Source organism: Lithobates pipiens, unplaced genomic scaffold (assembly GCF_037356315.1).
Source record: "Lithobates pipiens isolate NorthernLeopardFrog02 unplaced genomic scaffold, aLitPip1_a1.2 Scaffold_10, whole genome shotgun sequence".
Classification (NCBI taxonomy): domain Eukaryota; kingdom Metazoa; phylum Chordata; class Amphibia; order Anura; family Ranidae; genus Lithobates; species Lithobates pipiens.
Window position 1 is genome coordinate 159,739,687 of NW_027507686.1, and position 21,427 is coordinate 159,761,113.

General features: G+C 46.9%; 1 protein-coding gene across 1 annotated transcript; it reads left to right on the forward strand.

Annotated features, from left to right (window-relative positions):
- The first annotated feature begins 15,593 nt into the window (after positions 1–15,593).
- Positions 15,594–21,155, forward strand: LOC143935007 (uncharacterized). Its single transcript, XM_077458568.1, has 2 exons — positions 15,594–18,307; positions 19,296–21,155. Exons 1-2 carry the CDS (start codon positions 16,586–16,588, stop codon positions 19,416–19,418), a joined length of 1,845 nt encoding a protein of 614 aa, XP_077314694.1. The 5' UTR covers positions 15,594–16,585; the 3' UTR covers positions 19,419–21,155.
- The last annotated feature ends 272 nt before the right edge of the window (positions 21,156–21,427 follow it).

A 21,427-nucleotide genomic window follows, 5' to 3' on the forward strand; every position in this document is an offset into this window, starting at 1 on the left:
GGCAGTACACTGTGGCAAATTCTGAATCATGTAGAGCAAAGCTGTAAATCTTTGGCAAGTACAGTATATACTGTAGTGAGGGATTTATACGCTGTCACCAATGTAATAGGAGCATTTACACCAACCATCAGTGTAAGGAGGAATATACAACGATGACCTCCAATGACCACCATTGTTAGGAGGGATTTTCACTGACCACCTCCAATGACCACCAGTGTAAGGGCAATTCTGCACTTACCACCAATATGAAGGAAAATGTACACTGATTACCAATGTAATGAAGAATTTACACTGACAACCAATAGACATGTGCAGAGTAAAATATTTCGTTTCTGAATTTCGTTTTCGTCCGAAAAATTAATTTATTTAGTTACTCCCGAAATTCGTTTTTATTTATTTTGTTTTTCGTTCAAAAATTGCATTAGTCCGAAAATCCACATGAATTACAGTCAAATCTGTCTTTGAAGGCTTATGGTGTCTGTCAAATGTATAAAGAAGATTCGACTGAGCTAGTATATAGCATACTTCGTGTGAACTTTAGAACCCTATTAAAGTCTATGGGACTCCAACGTTCAAAATCTAAAGTTCTAATTTTAAAGGCTAATATGCAAGTTACTGTCCTAAAAAGTGTTTGGGGACCTGGGTCCTGCCCCAGGGGACATGTATCAATGCAAAAAAAAGTTTTAAAAACGGCCGTTTTTTCGGGAGCACTGATTTTAATAATGATTAAAGTGAAACAATAAAAGTGTAATATTCCTTTAAATTTCGTAGCCTGTAGTATTCCTGTGAAGGGGCGCATGTTTCTGGTACTTGGAACTGTCCCTGCACAAAGTGTGCAAAAAGGGGGCTTCCAGATTCTGATAAGCCCACCGCCCGCAGACCCCCACAGACACCAGACAGGGTTGTGTGAGGCCCTTCTCCACATCAACATGGGGACAAGGTGCTTTGAGGGGTCACAGACCCCCAAAGCATCCTCCCAATGTTGAGGGCATGTGGCCTGGTACGGTTCAGGAGGGAGGGGGGCCACTCTCTCGTCCCCCCTCTTTTCCTGCGGCCTGCCAGTTTGCTTGCTTGGATAAAGGGTCTGGTATGGATTTTTAGGGGGAACCCCACGTCAATTTTTTTTTAAATTTGACGCTGGGTTCCCCTTAATATCAATACCAGACCTGAAGGGTCTGGTATGGATATTTAGGGAGAACCCCACGTCAATTTTCTTTTTTTAAATTTGACGCAGGGTTCCCCTTAATATCCATACCAGACCTGAAGGGCCTGGTAATTGAATTTGGGGGACCCCCACGCTTTTTATTTATTTATTTATTTATTTTTTTATCAATGACTTTCAATGAGTATTCTCTGTATTACGGAGCCGACAATTCATAATAGCTGCGAGTGATTTTAAAGGACTTTTTTTCCTGCATAAATGACACTTTGTGCAGGATCAGTTCTAAGCACCAGAAACATGCGCCCCTTCACAGGCATACTATAGACACCACCCAGCTACGAAATTTAAAGGAATATTACACTTTTTTTGTTTCACTTTAATCATTATTAAAATCACTGCTCCCGAAAAAATGTCAGTTTTTAAAACTTTTTTTTGCATTGATATATGTCCCCTGGGGCAGGACTTAGGTCCTCAAACACTTTTTAGAACAGTAACTTGCAGAATCTTTTCTCTGTCAAATCTTTTTTCTCTGTCGAATACTTTCTCTATATAATCGGACTAATAGAGGTAAGGTTAGGCATATTCGACCACAGGTTCTATAGACACAGATTGTTATTGTCAGAGTCACGTCGAATCTCCTATTCTATATCAAACTGTTGTAACAAGGAAAACGAAAATAAAGCATTTATTTATGTTGGATCTTTCGGTTTTTCGGACTCTGTGCTTTCGTTATCGTTTGTCAAAACGAAAACGAAAATACCTAATTTTACATCAACAACCAATAAAGGGGGACTCCTACACTAGCCACCAATGTAAGAGGGGATTTACACTCACTGCCAATTTAAAAGGGGATTCTACATGGATCACCAATGTAAGGGAGGATTTGAAACTGACTACAAATGCAAGTTTGGATTTTTTATTTTTTTTGCCGATTACCAATATAAATAGGAGTTTCTACACTGACCACTAATTACATAGTTACATAGTAGGCGAGGAAGACAAAAGTCCATCAAGTCCAACCTATGTGTGGGATTTTATGCCAGTATTACATTTTAAATCCCTGTATGTGGTGGTCGTTCAGGTGCTTATCTAATAGTTTATTGAAATTATCGATGCTCCCCACAGAAACTACTGCCTGTGGAAGAAAATTCCACACCCTAACCGCTCTTACAGTAAAGAGCCCTCTACGAAGTTTAAGGTTAAACTGCTTTTCTTCTAATTTTAGTGAATGGCCATTTGTCTTATTACGTTCCCTTTCGCAGAAAAGTTTTATCCCTATTGTGGGGTCACCAATACGGTATTTGTACATTAAAATCCTATCCCCTTTCAAACGTCTCCTTTCCAGAGTGAACTTTTCCTCATAACTAAGGTCCTCCAGTCCCTTTATTAGTTTTGTTGCCCTTCTCTGGACTCTCTCCAGTTCCAGCACATCCTTCCTGAGGACTGGTGGCCAGAACTGGACTTGATACTCCAGGTGCGGCCAGACCAGAGTCTTGTAGAGAGTGAGAATTATCGTTTTATCTCTGGAGTTAAAGAGGAAGTAAACCCTGATGGGTATTACTTCCTCTTTGTTTCCCTGCAAAGGTAAATCATAATGGGCTACTATGCATTGCATAGTAGCCCATTATGTGACACTTACCTGCAGGAGAATCCTATGATGTCCCCGTCTTCCTCGCTAGTAGTGAGTGTCCATTCTTCACCCTTCTTCCTTCCGGGGCCCCAAACTCTGGCTCTGTGACTGGCTGGAGTGGGAGCCACCTTTAACACCATGACCCGAGCTAGAAACTACACAGTGTGACCTTTCTAACTCCGGCGCATTCGCAGAAGAAATCACCGTACCAACGTCCACAAGTGATACAATATGCGTTCCAACGTCCACAAGTGTTACAATAGAGAATTTAATGTATTATCATTATTGATAAGTACCATATTTATCAGCTTATAACACGCACTTTTCTCCCCTTAAAATCAGGGGAAAATCACGGGTGCGTGTTATACGCCCGTCCTCCGTGATTTCTGAGCAATTTTGAGCCTCTGGGGGGCTTTCAGCCGCCTTCGGCTTTTCTAGTGGCTTTCGGCCGCCTTTGGCCATTCTCGGCGGCTTTTGGCCGCCTTCGGCCCTTCTCGGAAAACCGCAGAGAATGGCCGAGAGCGGCCAAAAGCCGCCGAGAACGGCCGAAGGCGGGCGAAAGCCGCCGAGAAAGGCCGAAGGCGGCTGTGAACTACCGGGCGCCGCCGAGATACACATGACATCTCGGTGGCGCCATTTTTAAAAATAAAATCTGCAATTAACACTGACAAGGGGACAATGCAAAAGGCTGCAATGATAGACAGGCTGCAATGATGGACAGGCTGCAATGATGGACAGGCTGCATGACAAGGCTGCAATGATGGACAGGCTGCAGGACAAGGCTGCAATGATGGACAGGCTGCATGACAAGGCTGCAAATTACACTGACAAGGCTTCAGATGGACACTGATAAGGCAGCATTGATGGGCATTTAAATGTAAGTTTTTTTTCCTTAAATTTCCCTCCTAAAAGTTTTTTTCCTTAAAATTCCCTCCTAAACTTGGGGTGCCTGTTATACGCCGGCGCGTGTTATACGCCGATAAATACGGTATATTATAAATTACCACCAAGTCAGCTAATCCATACTTTCCCTTGAAATTCAAAGATCTTTATAGTTTCTAGTTTGAGGGCTAAGAGGCACTCATATGAGTCATTTAGTTCAACAATTTCAATACCCTCAGAAAAATTAGGGGCCAAGTTTGACTTCCATGGGCTTTTTATAAGTAAGCGGGCTGCCAGCAAGACACAAGTAATTTCTGTGTGACAAGACTTCTGGACTTTATCAATACCTAGGTTTAAAATCACTAGGTGTGGAGATGGTGCTGTAAATATTCCAGATATATCTGATATGCAGTGAAAAACTCCAAAAACTAGTAAGGTCCATACATGACCAGAAGATATGTAATATCTGGCCTACTGAACCACACCCTCTCCAGCACAGCGAGGAGCTGGATTTCACAAATTTGGATATTCTGTATGGTGTAAGATACCAACATAGGACAATTCAAAATGATTTATGCATTTGGAGGCTCTGTAAACAGTTCTGATAGCTCGCCTCCATTGTGAAATGGTGTAAGTGGAACCTAGTTAAGTTTTCCATTTAAGATATGGTGAGTCTTAGAAAAGGATAGTTTATCCTGTAGTAAATTGTAGAAAAAGAAATACGTTTTGGTCAAGGAGGAACTTAAGTGTAGTGTTGTATGCCTCTTTTGCGTAAATAGATATAATGAATATTGGTAGTGGAAAGGAAATTAGCTAGTTGAAGGTATTTATAGGAGTCTGTGCTGGATATATGGAATTCCCCTTGGAGTTGGGAAATGTTTTGAGCTGAGTGACTGCCTATGTAAAGATGGGTGAGAGTGGTGATTCCTTGTCAATGCCAGTCAGAAAGAGAGATATGAGGAATTCAATTTTCCATAACTGTTATTGGGACAGGAATCAATAATTTATTGATAGCTGATTGTGAAATAGCATATAGCAATAGAGGGACATTCAAGGATGGAGGGCTGCATATTAGGAGATAAATGCTTCAGCTGATGGGGCCGACATATATCTGTTAGTAGAAAAGAGCGAAGGGAGGTAGTAGGGCATAATGATTTCAATTTCACCCCATAGAACCTTGGGGGAGGGGATAAACCAGTGTCTCAATTGATCCAAGATAGTATTGACATAGTAGTCTAAGGTCTGCCATGCCCATCACTCTAGCCAACCTGTGCTTTATAAGCTGGGAGTGAGCACTTTAAGCTGGGAGTGGGATCTTAAAATTAATGTTAGAGTGGTTAAATAATTGGTTTTAGGAGGAATTGGTAATGTCCTAAATAAAGTAGAGTATTTGGGGTAGCAATATAATTTTAAAGGATGCCACTCTCCCCGGCCAAGAAAGTCCATACTTGGCGATGCGGCTAGACTCCTTTGTTACCTTGAAAATGAGAGAGGACATAATTTTTCTCAGTTAATTTGGAGGTGTCTGCTGTGAGCACTAGGCCTAAGTATGGGATTCCAGAGTCACTCCAAGAATAAGGATATAACTGCCGTAAAGCCTCTTTGGTGTAGGATATAATCCCAGGTCAAGAATTAAGTATTTTGCGAAGTTGACCTTATAATAGAAAATATAGCTAAATTGGGTTGGTCCAAAAGAGAATAACGTTATCTGCAAATAGGTTAATGTGTGCTCTATTTTTGAAGGTGAATCCTGTTAAATTTGGGTGGGTCCTAGGGGATTCTGTGAGGAGATTAAAATGGATGGCAATAAAAAACACCCCTAGCATTTGCCATTGGAGATAGGGAAATTGTAAGATAACATGTTGGACGTATATACTTGTGCAAACAAGGAGGAATGTAATGCCAATATTGCACTAAGGATAGGACCTGAGTAACCAAATTGCTTGAGTGTTTGGGTCATGTACCCCCAGTGGATTCTATCAAATGCCTTCTCTACATCATTGGAAAGGAGCAGAGAAGGCATTGTATAAGTCTCAGCATAGTGAAGAATATTAATGACTTTGCACGTGGCATCAGAGGCTTACCTGCAAGAAGTGAAACTTGTGGAAGGTGAAATCAGGTTTAATCAGATGGGTTTCTTTTACAGTATGTAACACATAACATACTATTATTGAAATGCCTATTCAAACTGTATGTACAAATATAGTAGCAAGTTTTATAAATGTTGTTACATCATACTAGGTTGCAACACTGTTAGACAGAAAATGACTTTACTTTGTTGTGTTCACTTCACTGTTGTCCTGGTGACTAAAGATGAGCTTAGTGTTAACGTTCAGACCGAACACTGGCTGTTTGGACATTTAGTGTGTCTAGCATGGACAAACGACACAGCTTCCGGCTGTCAATGGTTGCTAAAGAAGCAACAACCACTGTGTCCTTACTATCAACTAAGGTCACCTGGCCATTTCACTTACATGGAAATTTCTGTCCATGTAATCAATTGCATGTGAAATGGAACCTGACATTGTTGCCCAAACATAGCTTCATGGCCATATTTGGGCTATGATGCCACCACTATCCTGGCTCCTTCCTTTTAAAAGCCATTGACAGGTCGGGAAGGTGCCATTTGGCTAGTATTATTGCCAGGTATTGGTCATCTGCGGCAGATAATTGTGTTTTATTTTCAGCGAGTTGGTAGCAGGGGGCATCGTGATTAATTATGGATTTACAAGGTTGGTCTCTGGGGTTTTTAGTTTTCTAATAAAAGACTTGTCAAACGTTTTGGTGTCTGTTTTTTTTTTTTGGGTGACAGTTACTTTTTTTGTGAATGAGTAAAGGCACTATGTGCACCATGCTACACCATGCTCAGTCATGTGTTGGGTGGTATCTAGGGGCCCCCTTTATTATGTATCCAATAATCCCCCTGCCCCCTGCCCACAGACCCCCACAATCACCAAAGCAAGGATTTTGGGGATGTGGCCTTTGTCCTCATCCACATGGAGATGGGGTGCTTTGCCTGCAGGTGTGCAGGAGACGAACGCTCATCCCCTCTTTCCTGGCCAGGCTGCATGCTCTAAATAAGGGTCTGGAATGGATTTCCTGGGGGGCCTTACACTTTTTTGTTTCTTTTTTTGCATGAGGTACCCCTTTAAAATCCATACCAGATTCAACTGACCTGGTATGCATTGGGGGAGGGGGGGGTGGCTCTTTGCAATTATTCATTCTTTGCTACACCAATAATTACATTTACAAAGAAGAAAAAGTGACAGTTTAAATTGCTGGTAAAGAAAATCACATTGTCTGCTTCTTGAAAATAAAAAGCACACAGACCAGTTCCAAAGTTTCCCCTCAACCGAACCCAGGTCAGTTTAGCAACAGTGATGGCAGTAAAACAGACAGCAGAAAAAAGACCAAACGGTCCATTGAGCCTGTCTAATTTTTGTTTGGATGCATGTTTGAAACCACTTACTGTTTGCTGACTCTCTACTTCTGCTGGAAGACTATTTTGGCTCATCACTACCGGTAGACTGGATGCAATTCTGGTTTAGGGGAAAAAACATCTTTATTATCCATTGAAATGGATAATAATTCTAAGGTCGAAACCCCAGACATTCTTCTCTTTAGTTGGATTGGAACATCTACTTTCACCTCTGGATTGATCTATCTCCCTTCATCCTTTATTTCCTTTCTTTCTCTTTCCGCCCTCTGCTCTCATCCTCGTTCTCCCCTACTCCCTCCCTTCCCCTGTCTTCAGCTTCTTTACTGAACACGCCCACTCCTCCCCTCCCATCTTTCCTTCCCCCCTGGGTCCACACCCACCCCCTGTCCGCTGTACCTCCATTGGCTTCTTATAACCTTCACAGCATATTGTTAAACCAGCAGCCCTGCTACATTAATCTCGCACAACCATGCACTCCAACCCAAACGCCAGCCCATCCCTGACACTGAAGTGCATTTCCCTCAATGTAAAGGGCCTTAACTTACCGGAAAAAAGATCCCAAGTCCTGGCATCCCTTTCTAAACACAGAGCACACTTCATTTTTCTACAGGAGACCCAATTTCGCTCTGATGCCATCCCTAAACTGTCTAACCACATATGCCGTTTGGCATTTCACGCTACTAACCCCGAAGCCAAGACCAAAGGTGTCTCCATATTAATTTCCAAACACGCAAATTTACACCTCATAGATTCTCTTATTGATCCAGAAGGCAGATTCATCTTTCTCAAGGGTACTTACGCTTCTAAGTTAATAACACTAGCCAACATATACAGCTCAAATGACCATCGGGTTTCATTCTTCAGAAGAATATGTGACCTTTTAGCCTCCTTCAAGAAAGGTCTGATACTTATGGGCAGCGACTTCAATATCCCTTGGAATCCTCTGTTGGACTCCTCTACAGGGACATCCACCTTAACATATAAAGCACTACGCCAGATCAAACTCCAACTTTAACATCTGATTCTACATGACACATGGCGTATATTGTCTCCTTCAGTTAAGGATTATACCTTTTACTCGGTCCCTCACCAAAAATACTCTAGGATTGACTACTTTTTCTTTTGCCAGACAGACCTTGCATTCCTACACCAGTCCACCATCGAACCTATGTTCTTATCAGACCACCATCCAATTTTGGTAACATTATCCTTCCCAGAAACCAACACTAACACGAAGATCTGGCGTTTTAACCCTTCTCTTTTGACCATATATACACCCAAATTCAACAATACTTTGACGAAATCTCGAGCCAAGATATATCTCCAATCTCCCTTTGGGAAGCACACAAATGCGTGATTCGAGGCAAACTACTGGCCCTAGCTGCGAAAACGAAGAAATTACAACAAGAGATCATTACCGTTCTCCTTAAATCAATTAAAGCCCTTGAAACAATTCACAAACAGACACAAGCTCAATCCACCCTGCAGGACTTAATGCATACCCATTGGAGGAGCTTGATAAAATGCACTAAAAGACGGCACATCTTCTATGAACATGGCAATATGTGTGGTTGCCTTCTGGCACGCACAGTTCAAGCGTCTAAAATGTCCTCTACAATTCACACCTTACTCAACAATAAGAGAACTCTCATGGTCAAGAATGAGGGAATCGTCAAAAAATTTGGGAGCTTCTACTCAAATCTATACAACTTACAGACCAACCAGTCCACCCAAACCACCCCTGAAACACGCACCAAACTCATTAAAGATTTCCTTGCCAGATATAGCCCCAAGCCCATAACCTCCCAACAATCACTCGACCTTGAAAGCCAATTATCTACTACTGAACTAGAGACAGCCGTTAAACAAAAGAAAGTAGGCAAAAGCCCAGGCCCAGATAGCTTCACCCTTCAGTACTATAAATCCTTTTCTGATGTCCTTTTCTCCAGGCTTCTTGCTACTTTCAATACTCTCTCAGATCCCCAGGCTAAACCAAACAGACTGCTGACTGCCCATATCACCGTAATTCCCAAGGAAGGCAAAGACCCTTAATTAGTTACAAATTATAGACCGATCTCCCTTTTAAATGTGGATATCAAAATATATGCGAAGATCCTAGCCAATAGATTACCCTTACTGCCTGGCCTCATCTCCCTAGACCAAGTGGCTTTTGTCCCTGGCAGAGAAGCCAGGGACAACACCATCCATACACTTAACCTTAAGCTTTTTTCTTTCACTCGATGCTGAGAAGGCATTGACAGGGTGGCCTGGGACTACATGAGAGAGGTTCTCTGAGCTACTGGTCTTGAGAACCGCATTCTGTCATCCATTATGGCCCTGTACTCTGGGCCCTCCGCAGCTGTAAAAGTCAATAGCCACCTCTCAGATGTCTTCCCCATCAGCAATGGCACATGCCAAGGATGCTCACTCTCACCCCTAATTTATATATTGACCCTGGAACCCCTTATTAATAAGCTAAGACTTAACCCAGATATCCAAGGAGTAACCATGAAGGAGAGGGAGTTTAAAGTCGCGGACGTTGCCGACGACATTTTACTTTCTTTAAGATCACCTCGAATCTCCTTACCAAATCTCCTCAAAGATTTATCATTATTCTGCAAAATCTCAAACCTCAAAATTAACCACACAAAATCACACGCCCTCAACATCATCCTTCCCTCTCAGGAGGTATCCCACTGCCAGGAGTCTTTCCGCTTCCGCTGGGAGAAAGACACAATCATCTACCTTGGCATCAAAATCCCTGCTAATTTATCAGACCTCTACTCTATGAATCATGATAATGCCCTTCTCAAAGCCCAAAAACACCTCAGAACCTCTGAATGTACCTTGGTTCAGTTGCTCTGCCCTGATTAAGATGATTATCCTACCACGCCTATTATACCATATACAAGCTGCCCCGATACTCTTACTATAAAACTTCTTCTCTACTTACCAGAAAGCTTGCTCTACCTTTCTATGGAGAGACTCAACTCCCCGCATCAAGTACTCCTGCCTCACATTACCCAAATCTAAAGGTAGTATCGGATTGCCTGACTTGCATAAATATTATACTGCCTGCCACATCACAAGGATCCCAGACTAGAATATTCACACCTTTAAAAAGGCCTGAGTATCTCTTGAAAGAGCTTTTTCGTCTTGACCCTTGCATCTCCTCCTCTGGCTACCCCAAAAAAATTGGCCGCATTCTTTATCGACTCACCCTCTCATCCACCCCTCGCTTATAGCATTCAGTAAGGTCGCAGGAGGAATTCTCGCCTCTTTCCCGAGCCCTCTAACTACATTAAGAGGGAATCCTGTCTTCCCTGCAGGTGAACCTGATAATTTCCTACAACACGACTGGCCTTATGAGGATGTGCTAGCCCTCTAGTTCTACTCAGATGGAAAACCCAGAATGACCACTAAAACAAATGTATTTCCCTTCTGGATTTACAGGCAAATCCGACATTTTCTTGACACCCAGGCTCATCAAACATGCTGGACGAGACAACTTACGCCCTTTGAATCTCTCAGCCATCGCAAGTCTCTGCAAAGACACCTGATCTCTCTTATATACACACTCCTCTCGGAGAATCCAGCCCAAACCCTAGCTCCCTCCCAAGTGTCTTGGAACAGAGACTTACAAACACATCTTACAAGAGGCCTGGAACACAATCCATGAATACGCACATAAGGGATCGTTAAACGTGGCAATTCAAGGAAATGGCTATAAGGTGATTACCAGATGGTACCCCCCCACGCCTCCACAAACTCTATCCAGACATTCCCGATACTTGCTGGTGATGCGGGACGAGGGTGGGCACCATGCTCCATGTGTGGTGGGCCTGCGAAAATCTGCAGCCTTTTTGGAGAGAGGTCTATGAACTCATCACACATATCACTACGTTCATGCTTGACTTCACCCGGCCCAGTTCCTCCTACATCATACCTCCCTACCCAAAAAAGACTATCACAAATCCTTGGCCATGCATATGGTCAACGCTGCCAGATTCTGTATCCCCAAACATTGGCGTTCCACCTGCACTGTGGTGATCAGGGAATGGTTTGCGAGAATCTCCAAAATAAAGCATATGGAGGAGCTGATCCATATCTCGCAAGATAGAATGCACAAATTTCCAATTAAATGGGCCTGTTGGACCCATTTTACAACCACTGATAAATATCGTCAGTATACCCAATAGGGTTACTCTATGAATCCTGAGACGAGCTTCAGATCCCCTTTAGCAGATGGGTGGGGTGCGAGTGTGGACCCACCTCGACCAATCCAATAAATACCCCCTGTATACCTTATCCCCCTTGCTTGCTTCCCCCTCCCCCTCTATCTTTATCCCTATTCCCGGATTTCCCTCCCCTTTTACAGTAGTACGGTAGAGCTCTCCCTCGCCCCCTTTACTATGCCTATTCTCTTCTCTCTCTCTCTACATTCCTGTCTCTCTTCTTGCCTTAACTTCTATCTACTCCGATCGACACCTCTATCCTAGTGCCCTAGTATGCTACAATAAGTTACATTATATTTTAGTTTCGGACCAGGAACGATATCACAATGCCCTCCCTTACTTTGATATGATCAAGGGAGGGATTTGGGGGGAGGTTCAAATTGAGAACGTGACCCTCTGCCCTCTGACACTAATTCTGAATGTCTTAATTCTGTTCCTGGCCACGGCCCTCCATGTTGCACTCTTTTGTTGTATCTTTCAAATGGCACTATTTTATTGTCCTGATTTTCTGCTGACATGTGACTTCATGTTTGTTCTGTATGTTTACCTTTTTATACTGAATAAAATCTTTATGGAAAAAAAAATAATAATTCTAAGGTCAGTCCCCATATGACCCCATTCCTAACTGTCATACTTCAACTTTTTGCTAGTGTCCTAAAAGGTCAACCTTTTTTCTTTAGCTCACCTGGTCTTTCCACAGCAGCTATCTGGATCATTTTATCCTCAGCAGTTCTTTGTAGGCCAAGCACGGACCCTACTGAACTTAAAATTGTGGGGAATGCCTGGAATGTGACCTTTGAGTACTGGGTTCTGTATTGTGGTGCTTTCTAAACCCGTGTGTACTGTGTCAATTAATTTTCAGAGCAGTGTTACAGTCCTTGGGGTACCCTGTTTTTGATACCTTCCAGTGAGTTCTGCATTGTGGCACTTACCACTGCACAGCTCTCTCCAAATCCAGAGCAGTGATCAATGACCCATCTCTGTACAATTTCCTTGTGTACTCCTGACAACAGTTATAACATTTGAGATTTCCCTTCAGAGCAATCACTGGGATACAGAGTACAAAAGATCTCCCTGACACAAACAGAGACAAAGATTCTAAGCCTTCCTCACTCCACCCAAAACATTCAAACATATGATCTGGAGTTTCATTTTAAGATATAGATCTTTAATAGCAGATAAAAGCTCATATCTTCTGTACAGCAAGAGTCCCCAACCCCCAGGTCATTGACTGCACCACAGACTGCGGTCGCAACTCACCTCCTCCTGTGCGGCCATGCCCGTTTGTCCTCCTCCAGCTCTTCCGCCCGCCTGGCCGACAATGTCATCCTATCATCAGGGCAGAAATGGGAGGAGCTGCAAATCAGAATGGAGAGCTCCTCCCGCTCCCTGCCCTGCTGATAGAATGACATCGCCAGGTGAGCAGATGGGCAGTTGGAGGAGCTGGGAGATGACACATGGACTTGGCACAGCCTCTGACCTGCCAAATGTAGGAGTTATGTGCAGGGGAAGCAGAGATTAGCAATGTGTGATATTAGAGAGGAACGGAGTGGGGGGGGTGGAGGGAGGGGCAGACTGTGGGGACACTGTGATGGAGGAGGCTATGATTGCTAGGGGCACTATAATATAAAGGGGACTGTAGTGCAAAGAGGGACTGTAATCATTACAGTGCCCCTTTACAGTGTAGTCTACTTTATATCACAGTGCCCCCTTTACAGTGCAGTTCCCTTTATATCACAGCCCCCTTTACATGATAGTGCCCCATTTACAGTGCAGTCACTCTAATATCACAGCCCTCCTTTACATTACAGTGCCCCCTTTACAGAACAATCCCCATTACATGAATGTAAAGAGGCACTGTGATGTAAACGGGACTGCACTGTAAAGGGGGCTCCGTAATGTAAAGGGGGGTTGTGCTGTGGGGCTGAGGACAGACTCTGTGGATATCCCATCCCCTGACCCATCCATCCAACTCCCTGGTCCCTAGGAAAATTGGCTGCCATGAAACCGGTCCCTAGTTTCAAAGAGGTTGGGGACTGCTGCTGTAAAGCACTTTGGATCTTAGGGCCAGGCTGTACACAGGAACCTTGACTTGTCTTCAAATTTAGACAAACCCTTTACATGACAAGAGTTCATTGCTATGTTTTTTTTTTAAAGCTGAACTCCAGGCAGATATAAAAGATGCAAACTAACACAGCTCTAATCATTATTACATCATTATTTTTTTGAATACAAGCAGTGTAAGTACCTGAATTAGGGTTGGTATCAGCATCTTACAGTCTCTGTACAGCAGAACTCAGAGAGGGGGAAAGAGAAACAGCACAAGGTGTGTTGCATTACAAGTAGCATGCTGTTAGGAGAAGAGCGCAAAGTGACAGAGAGATGAGCTCATTACTTCTCTACTTATTTCACTGTCCATTACCAGGATGGGGGTAATGAGGAGACCTACAAGTAAAAGTGAAGCTGCATCAAAGAAAAAAAAGATCCCCTTCCATGGCAGGCAGGTCTGTGCTGTGTGGCAGAGTTATGCAAATCTCATGGCTGGATTGACAAAAAAAGTCCTTTAGCGGATAAAACAGCTCTCATATATGAATTTCATCTGTGTATTGAGCTGTTTGCCTGGAGCTCAGCTTTTAACTTTTATTATTAAATTTTGTCTTTAAAGGAAGAAAATGCACTGACAGCTGGAACATGTTTTATTAATCCACCTGATGCAATCACTATGTCATAGTTGACACGTTGATTACATAATGGGGAAAGAGAAATCATCGGGTTTCTCTTTTTATGATATGGGTTGCCAATATTTCAAAATAATTAGAAAGGGTTTGGGAAAATCATCTAATGGCAGAATGACCATAAATAACCACTTCTACAGTCGTGCTTGCTTTTCTCTTCATACCCTGCATGGATAGGCAAAAAAACACTGATAAACCTCCTCAATGTGCAGAATTCAATGGGTGACAACGCTTCAGCGACTTCTCTGCAAAACATTTAGTGTCACTACTCACTACCATGTATGATAAAGGCTCATTTACCGGCAGGGTTAATTATTTTTTAATATAATGACAGCACTAAATTATATAATGAAAAATGCTATTTATTTTTAATGATTTACGTGTTTAAACTGATGTTTTTAATATTCGTCTACAGTTGTACTTTAAGGTTGTCACCTTTTCTTGGAAAAGCATACCAGCTTTATGATCTGTTTTCTATTAATAAAATTGGCAACAAGTCACCCTTTTACCGTAAAGGCTGGTAAAATACCATCCAGGTGGCCACCTTAACCGGGATATATTACTATAAAGAGAAGCACGGATTAAGAATGCAATGATATAAGGAGTGCTGGACATGACAGTGTGGATGAGGGACACAGAGGGTTAAGCTTTATGGGTGGAGTTCAGGAAAAGGTTTGCAGGAAACAAGTTCAGTGTAGGGGAGGGGTCACATAAAAGGGAGAGGTGTGGCTTTAAGGAATCATTCGGAGCCCAGTGTGACACAGAGGAGGCAGTTTTTTCGCTGCTCCTCTGCTATGGCGGACCTCGAGGGACTCTTCGCGCGGCTGCGACGGGCGGCGGAGGTGCACGGTGCGGACTGGCTGCGGGAACGTGTGGGTGACCTGACGGACGGCGATGTGGACGGCGGCGGGACAGGTGAGGTTCCACTGCGCGCGCGGAGGTCTCGGCCTCCGGCGCGTTTTTCTCCTGGGCCTACTCCTCGGCCGCCTCGTGACTCCCGGAGCCCGGGGGTGGACCGATCGGTCCCCCCGGCAAAACGGCAGGTTATCGGCTCCCCCCGGTCCGGGCGGTCGTTGCGCCGCCGAACGGAGGGGGGCGGGGCTTCACGGCCGCATGGATATGGCGCCGGGACCGCAGGGGGCCCGGTGGAGGTGGGGGGGAGTGTGGATGGCTCTGGGTCGGCAGGCCAAGGGGGGGGGGTGCACGTGGCGGGGGATCTGCGGCAGGCTGGGTCTGGGGCCAGCATCCGCGCGGTAGGGGGGAGGGGGGCGCTCCGGGGGGGTCGCATGCCGGAGGGGGGGGAGGGTGGGTCGCAGAAGGCTGCCAAGGTGCCTGGCAGGGCTGGTTTTAGACGCCGGCATGCCGGGGGCGGCGGGGGGAGGAGGACATTGCCTGCAGTCCCGGATCGCAGGGACCGGATGGACCGCGCGGAGCACAGGGGGATTGCCGCGTCCCCGGTGCGCGTTGGAGAGGTCGGTTCGGAGAGCGAGCTGTCCCAGGAGGAGTCCTTTTCTACACCCGGACCGGTACCGGTCGCCGAGGCCCCTGGGGGCCCGGGTAAGTTGCGGGAGTCTACATTGCTGGCGGATGCCTTGCGGGATCTGATGGGGGTGGCGCAGGGGGGTGCGGTGCCCACGGGATCCCGGGACGTATTGGGGGGGGTTGCGGCAGGTTCAGCGCAGGGGGCGGGGCCTGTGGCCCCGGGGGGGCCGTCAGGTCAGTTGCAGGAGCTGTTGGGGGGGCTGCAGGCCCTGGTTGGTAAGTTTGCTGGGGGCTCCGGGTCGCCTCAGGTGGCCCCCTGGATGGGTACTGTGGGGGGGGCCGGGGGGGCGGAGGTCATTCCTGCGCGGGATGCACCGCCTGCTGCGGTGTCGGGGAGCACGGATGCGGGGGCTGTGGGCTCGGGGGTCCCCCCGGTGCCCGCGGACCCGGGGGCGCGGTCTGACCTGGTTAGGATCGCGGATGCTGCCCGGTGCGAAGTCTATGTTTGTTTCGAAGGCCCATTGGGGGCGCATTTGAAGCAGGAGGTGCGGGACAAGATCGGCAAGGGTGAGTATGTGGAGATTTTCTCCTTGCTCCCCCTCGAGAAATTTAATTTGGACAGGGTTAAGCCGGACAGTTCCAAGAAGGACGACGAGGAGAAACGTAGGTATCGGCTGATCCCGCGCACATTTGCAAATTGGCTTCAGGCGTTCGCTATATTGGCTAGCGTGATAGGGGAAAAGAACCCCGAGCATTGCTCGGCGTTATTTTGTTACCTGGACGCGATTGGGGAGGCTCACCGAGTGTATGGAGGGCTGGCTTGGCTGCGCTATGATGAGCAGTTTCGTCAGCGTAAGGCAGTGCGGGCTGACCTGCGGTGGGATCACAAGGACATAAGCCTCTGGATGAGGCTTATGTCTGCTCCGCGGGCGCCCACTCCGTTTCTTCAGGGGGGGGCCGGGAGTGCGTCTTCCTCGGGACTGCCGGCCGGAAAGAAGTGGGGGGTGTGCTGGCCCTTTAATGAAGGGGCTTGTAAATTCGGAGGCGCGTGCCGCTTCAAGCATGAGTGCTCCGGGTGCGGCGGCACCCACCCCCTGTCTCGCTGTTTCAAAAAAGGTCAGCGTGCCAGTGCCGCCGGTCACAAGAGGGATGACGCCGGTGAACCTGGGAAGGATGCTTCCTTTCCTAAATAGGTATCCGGATGGTGCGGCGGCGCGTGGGTTAATTCTGGGTTTTCGGGACGGTTTTAGGATTCCCTGTTCTTTGGGAGGGGTGCCGCCGTTGGCCAGGAATTTGCGATCGGCTTTAGATCACCCGGGGGTTGTGGATGACAAATTGGGTAAAGAGGTGGCGCTAGGCCGGATGGGTGGTCCTTTCGAAGTGCAGCCGTGGGGGGACCTGGTGGTCTCCCCGTTGGGTGTAGTTCCTAAGAAGGAGCCGGGGAAGTTTCGCTTGATTCATCACCTGTCTTTTCCGAAAGGGGGGTCGGTCAATGATTTCATTGACCCGGAGGCGTGTACGGTTTCCTACACGTCTTTTGACGCGGCGGTACGGTGGGTCAGGCGGTATGGTCGTGGGGCTCTCATGGCCAAGGCGGATGTGGAATCGGCGTTTCGCCTTCTGCCGGTCCACCCGGACAGCTTCCGGCTGTTGGGATGCCATTGGCGGGGCAAGTTTTATGTGGACTTGTGCCTGCCCATGGGTTGTTCCATTTCATGCGCCTATTTTGAAGCTTTTAGTTCATTTTTGGAATGGGTGGTGAGAGATGTTTCGGGCCTGGAGTCGGTCATCCACTATTTGGATGACTTTCTGTGCGTGGGCCCGCCTGCCTCCAATGTGTGTGCGATTCTTCTGTCCACGTTGCAGCACATTGCGGGCAGGTTCGGGGTGCCATTGGCGGGGGATAAGACGGAAGGCCCGGTGACGGAATTGAGTTTTTTGGGAATCGTGATTGATTCTATGGCAATGGAGTGTCGCTTGCCAGAGAATAAATTACGGGATCTGCAGGCGGAGTTGGCAGGCATGCAGGGCCGGCCGAAGGTTCAGCTTCGGGCCCTGCAGTCCCTGTTGGGCAAGCTGAATTTCGCTTGCCGGATCATCCCTATGGGCCGTGTGTTCTGTCGACGGCTGTCGGGGGCCACTGCCGGGGTAACCGCCCCTACCCACTTTGTGCGTTTGCGAAGGGAACACCGGGAGGACCTGCGGGCTTGGCATGAATTTTTGGAGTCGTATAATGGGCGGGCTATGTGGATGTCGGGGCCAGTGAGCAACTTCGATGTGGAGTTGGTTACTGACGCGGCTGGCTCAACGGGTTATGGGGCATTTTTCCGGGGTCGGTGGAGTGCGGAACCTTGGCCACGCTCATGGGAGGTTGCGGGGTTGTTGGGCAATTTGGTTTTGCTAGAATTGTTCCCGATAGTGGTGGCATTGGAGCTGTGGGGGGCGGAGTTTCGTAATTTGAAGTTGCGCATCAATTGCGATAACATGGGGGTGGTCCAGGTCCTCAATCGGATGACTGCTTCCTCCCCCCCGGTCATCCGGCTGCTGCGACACCTGGTCTTTCGCTGTTTGCGGCTCAATGTTTACATTTATGCTGTGCACATACCTGGGGTGGAGAATTCTTTGGCTGACTCGCTCTCTCGTTTTCAGTGGGACAAGTTCCGGCAGCTGGCGCCGGGAGCGGAGGAGTCGGGGGCGCCATGCCCCGGGTGGATGTGGGAACTTCCCTTGGAATCGCCGCAGGTTGGTTAAAAAGGTCGTTGAGTGAGGCTACATGGTCCGCTTATTCTAGAGTGTGGGCGGAATGGTGGGCGTTCCTGCGGGAGGTTGGAGTGGCTGGTCGGGGCTCCGACCGGCGCTGGGTGGTATTGTACTGGGTTGCCCGGAACATTGAGACGGGCCTGTCTCCCGCGTCTATTGAGCGGAAGCTGGCGGGGTTGGCCTTTTTGTTCAAACTGTGGGGGGAGCCGGACGGGACGAAGGATTTTTGGGTGAGGCAAACGTTGAAAGGGTACAGGAGGGATTGGAAGGGTAGGGATGCGCGCCGGCCGGTGTCATTTGACAATTTGGTGGCAATTTGTTCTCGGCTGGTGGACGTTTGCTCGTCTGCTTACGAGACCGTTCTGTTTACGGCAGCGTTTTCGTTGGCGTTTTATGGGGCTTTTAGGATCGGGGAGTTGGTGTGTCGCTCAAAACGGGTGGCTGGGGGTCTGTTGGATCAGGATGTGCAGGTGGTTGCGGATCGGGTGAGTATACGGTTGCGTAGGTCTAAGACTGATCAACGGGGCAGGGGAGTGGCGATTACGCTGCTCGCCCTGCCGGGCTCGGTAGTGTGCCCGGTGGCGGCGGTACGGGCTTTCCGGGCGGTACGGCCTGTGGGGGCGGGCCCCTTTTTGGTGCACGAGGAGGGCTCTTTTCTATCCCGTTTTCAATTTGTGTCGGTCTTTCGGCAATGCCTGAGGGCGGTGGGTTTGGATGAGCGGGACTACGCGTCCCACTCTTTTCGGATTGGGGCGGCCACGGAAGCGGCTCGATGTGGGCTGGAGGAGGCGGTGGTGCGCCGGATTGGTAGATGGGAGTCCCGGAGGTTCCGGTCCTATGTCCGGCCGCAGTTGCTACTGGGGTAAGGAGGGTGCGGCTGGGGGTTGTTTGCTGTGGGATTTATGGGGGGGAGGACTGTGCTCGTAACATTCCTTTGGTTGTTGTGTTATTTCTCTTGTTTTCATTCCAGATGGAGGTTCTCAACGCCTCGTTTGGATCCTGGGGCATTCGTACGTCTGCTGGGGGGCCAGGAGAGGTGATTCTCTACCAGCAGGCAGGCAATTGGGTATCCCCAGGGAGGTTGCTAGGGTGATGTGGTTGGGTTTCCCGGGCATGAGGTGGGAGCGTGTCATGAGGGAGGTGGAGCGCTTCGCTTTGAGGGATAGGCCCCCGGATGTGTTGGTTGTTCATGCGGGGGGCAATGACCTGGGAGTTCGGAAAGTGAAGGACATTTTGGCGGATATCAAGGCTGATGTGTTGCGCATGCGAGTCCTGTTCCCGGGCACCATTTTGGTGTGGTCGGACATTGTGGCCAGAACGGTGTGGCGGGGGGCCAGGTCTTTAGCCAGCCTCGAGAAAACTAGGATTAGGGTTAATAAGGTTGTTGGGCGGTTTGTAGTGCAGAACGGGGGCATTGTGGTAAGACACAGGGAATTGGAGGTGAATGTAGGGCTTTATCTTAGGCGGGATGGCGTTCATCTATCGGATGTGGGGATTGACCTCTGGTCCTTTGGCTTACAGGAGGGCATACAGAAAGCTCTTCGGGTGTGGGGCGGCCCTCAAGGTTGAGGGGGTCACCCTTTCGGGCTGTGGCGGTGTGTTTTCTGGTGGTTTCTGACGGTAGACAGGTACTCAGAAGGGATCTGAGGGTGTGGGGGGCTCATCTAACGATCGGCCCCTCTGGGTATTCCTGAACGTTGGAGGGAATACGGTTATGTTCACTGGCGGAAGTTGTCTCCGACCGGTCACAGGTGGAGGCCTTTGGGAAGTTGGTCAGGTGTACCGCAGTGATTGGGTATTGGTTTAAGTGTGGTCACCGTCAGAGATCACCAGAATGGGCAGTTAATGTTAATTAAAATGTGGTTTAATGTTAATAAAGTTATTTATATTTATATTTATATTTATATATTTATATATATTTATATATTTATATATTTTCATATTTACAAGTTATTGGAGTAATTTTGAGTTATGTTTAATAAAGGCTGTTGTGGCCAGTTTACTCCAACCTATGGTGTGGTCTCGTTTCTAATAGATAAGGAATAGTATAAGGGGAACATTCAGACTACACTAGTCAAGAGAAGCACGGATTAAGAATGCAATGATATAAGGAGTGCTGGACATGACAGTGTGGATGAGGGACACAGAGGGTTAAGCTTTATGGGTGGAGTTCAGGAAAAGGTTTGCAGGAAACAAGTTCAGTGTAGGGGAGGGGTCACATAAAAGGGAGAGGTGTGGCTTTAAGGAATCATTCGGAGCCCAGTGTGACACAGAGGAGGCAGTTTTTCCCACCCTCCCGCCCTATTGTTATGTGTTTGTTTTGTGGTGTTTTGTTGCTGGTCTTTTTCTTCTTTTTCAGGTTCATCGGTTGTCACGGCAGCTGAAAGTTTTTCGTGTTGGCGGTGTGTTTTCTGGTGGTTTCTGACGGTAGACAGGTACTCAGAAGGGATCTGAGGGTGTGGGGGGCTCATCTAACGATCGGCCCCTCTGGGTATTCCTGAACGTTGGAGGGAATACGGTTATGTTCACTGGCGGAAGTTGTCTCCGACCGGTCACAGGTGGAGGCCTTTGGGAAGTTGGTCAGGTGTACCGCAGTGATTGGGTATTGGTTTAAGTGTGGTCACCGTCAGAGATCACCAGAATGGGCAGTTAATGTTAATTAAAATGTGGTTTAATGTTAATAAAGTTATTTATATTTATATTTATATTTATATATTTATATATATTTATATATTTATATATTTTCATATTTACAAGTTATTGGAGTAATTTTGAGTTATGTTTAATAAAGGCTGTTGTGGCCAGTTTACTCCAACCTATGGTGTGGTCTCGTTTCTAATAGATAAGGAATAGTATAAGGGGAACATTCAGACTACACTAGTCATGAATTTTCTGAAACACACATATGCAATCAGTATGTTTTTACTTTGTTAATACCTGGAAGAGGATTAACATGCACTGTGATAACAGTTTATACATATTCTTTAATATTTGCGACTATTGCATAAAATAAACACATATACTAGTTTTCATTTACTCCTTTTTATACAGTGCTGAATAGATAATTAGCACGGTTCCTATCTGCAGCATTATTAGCCTTCG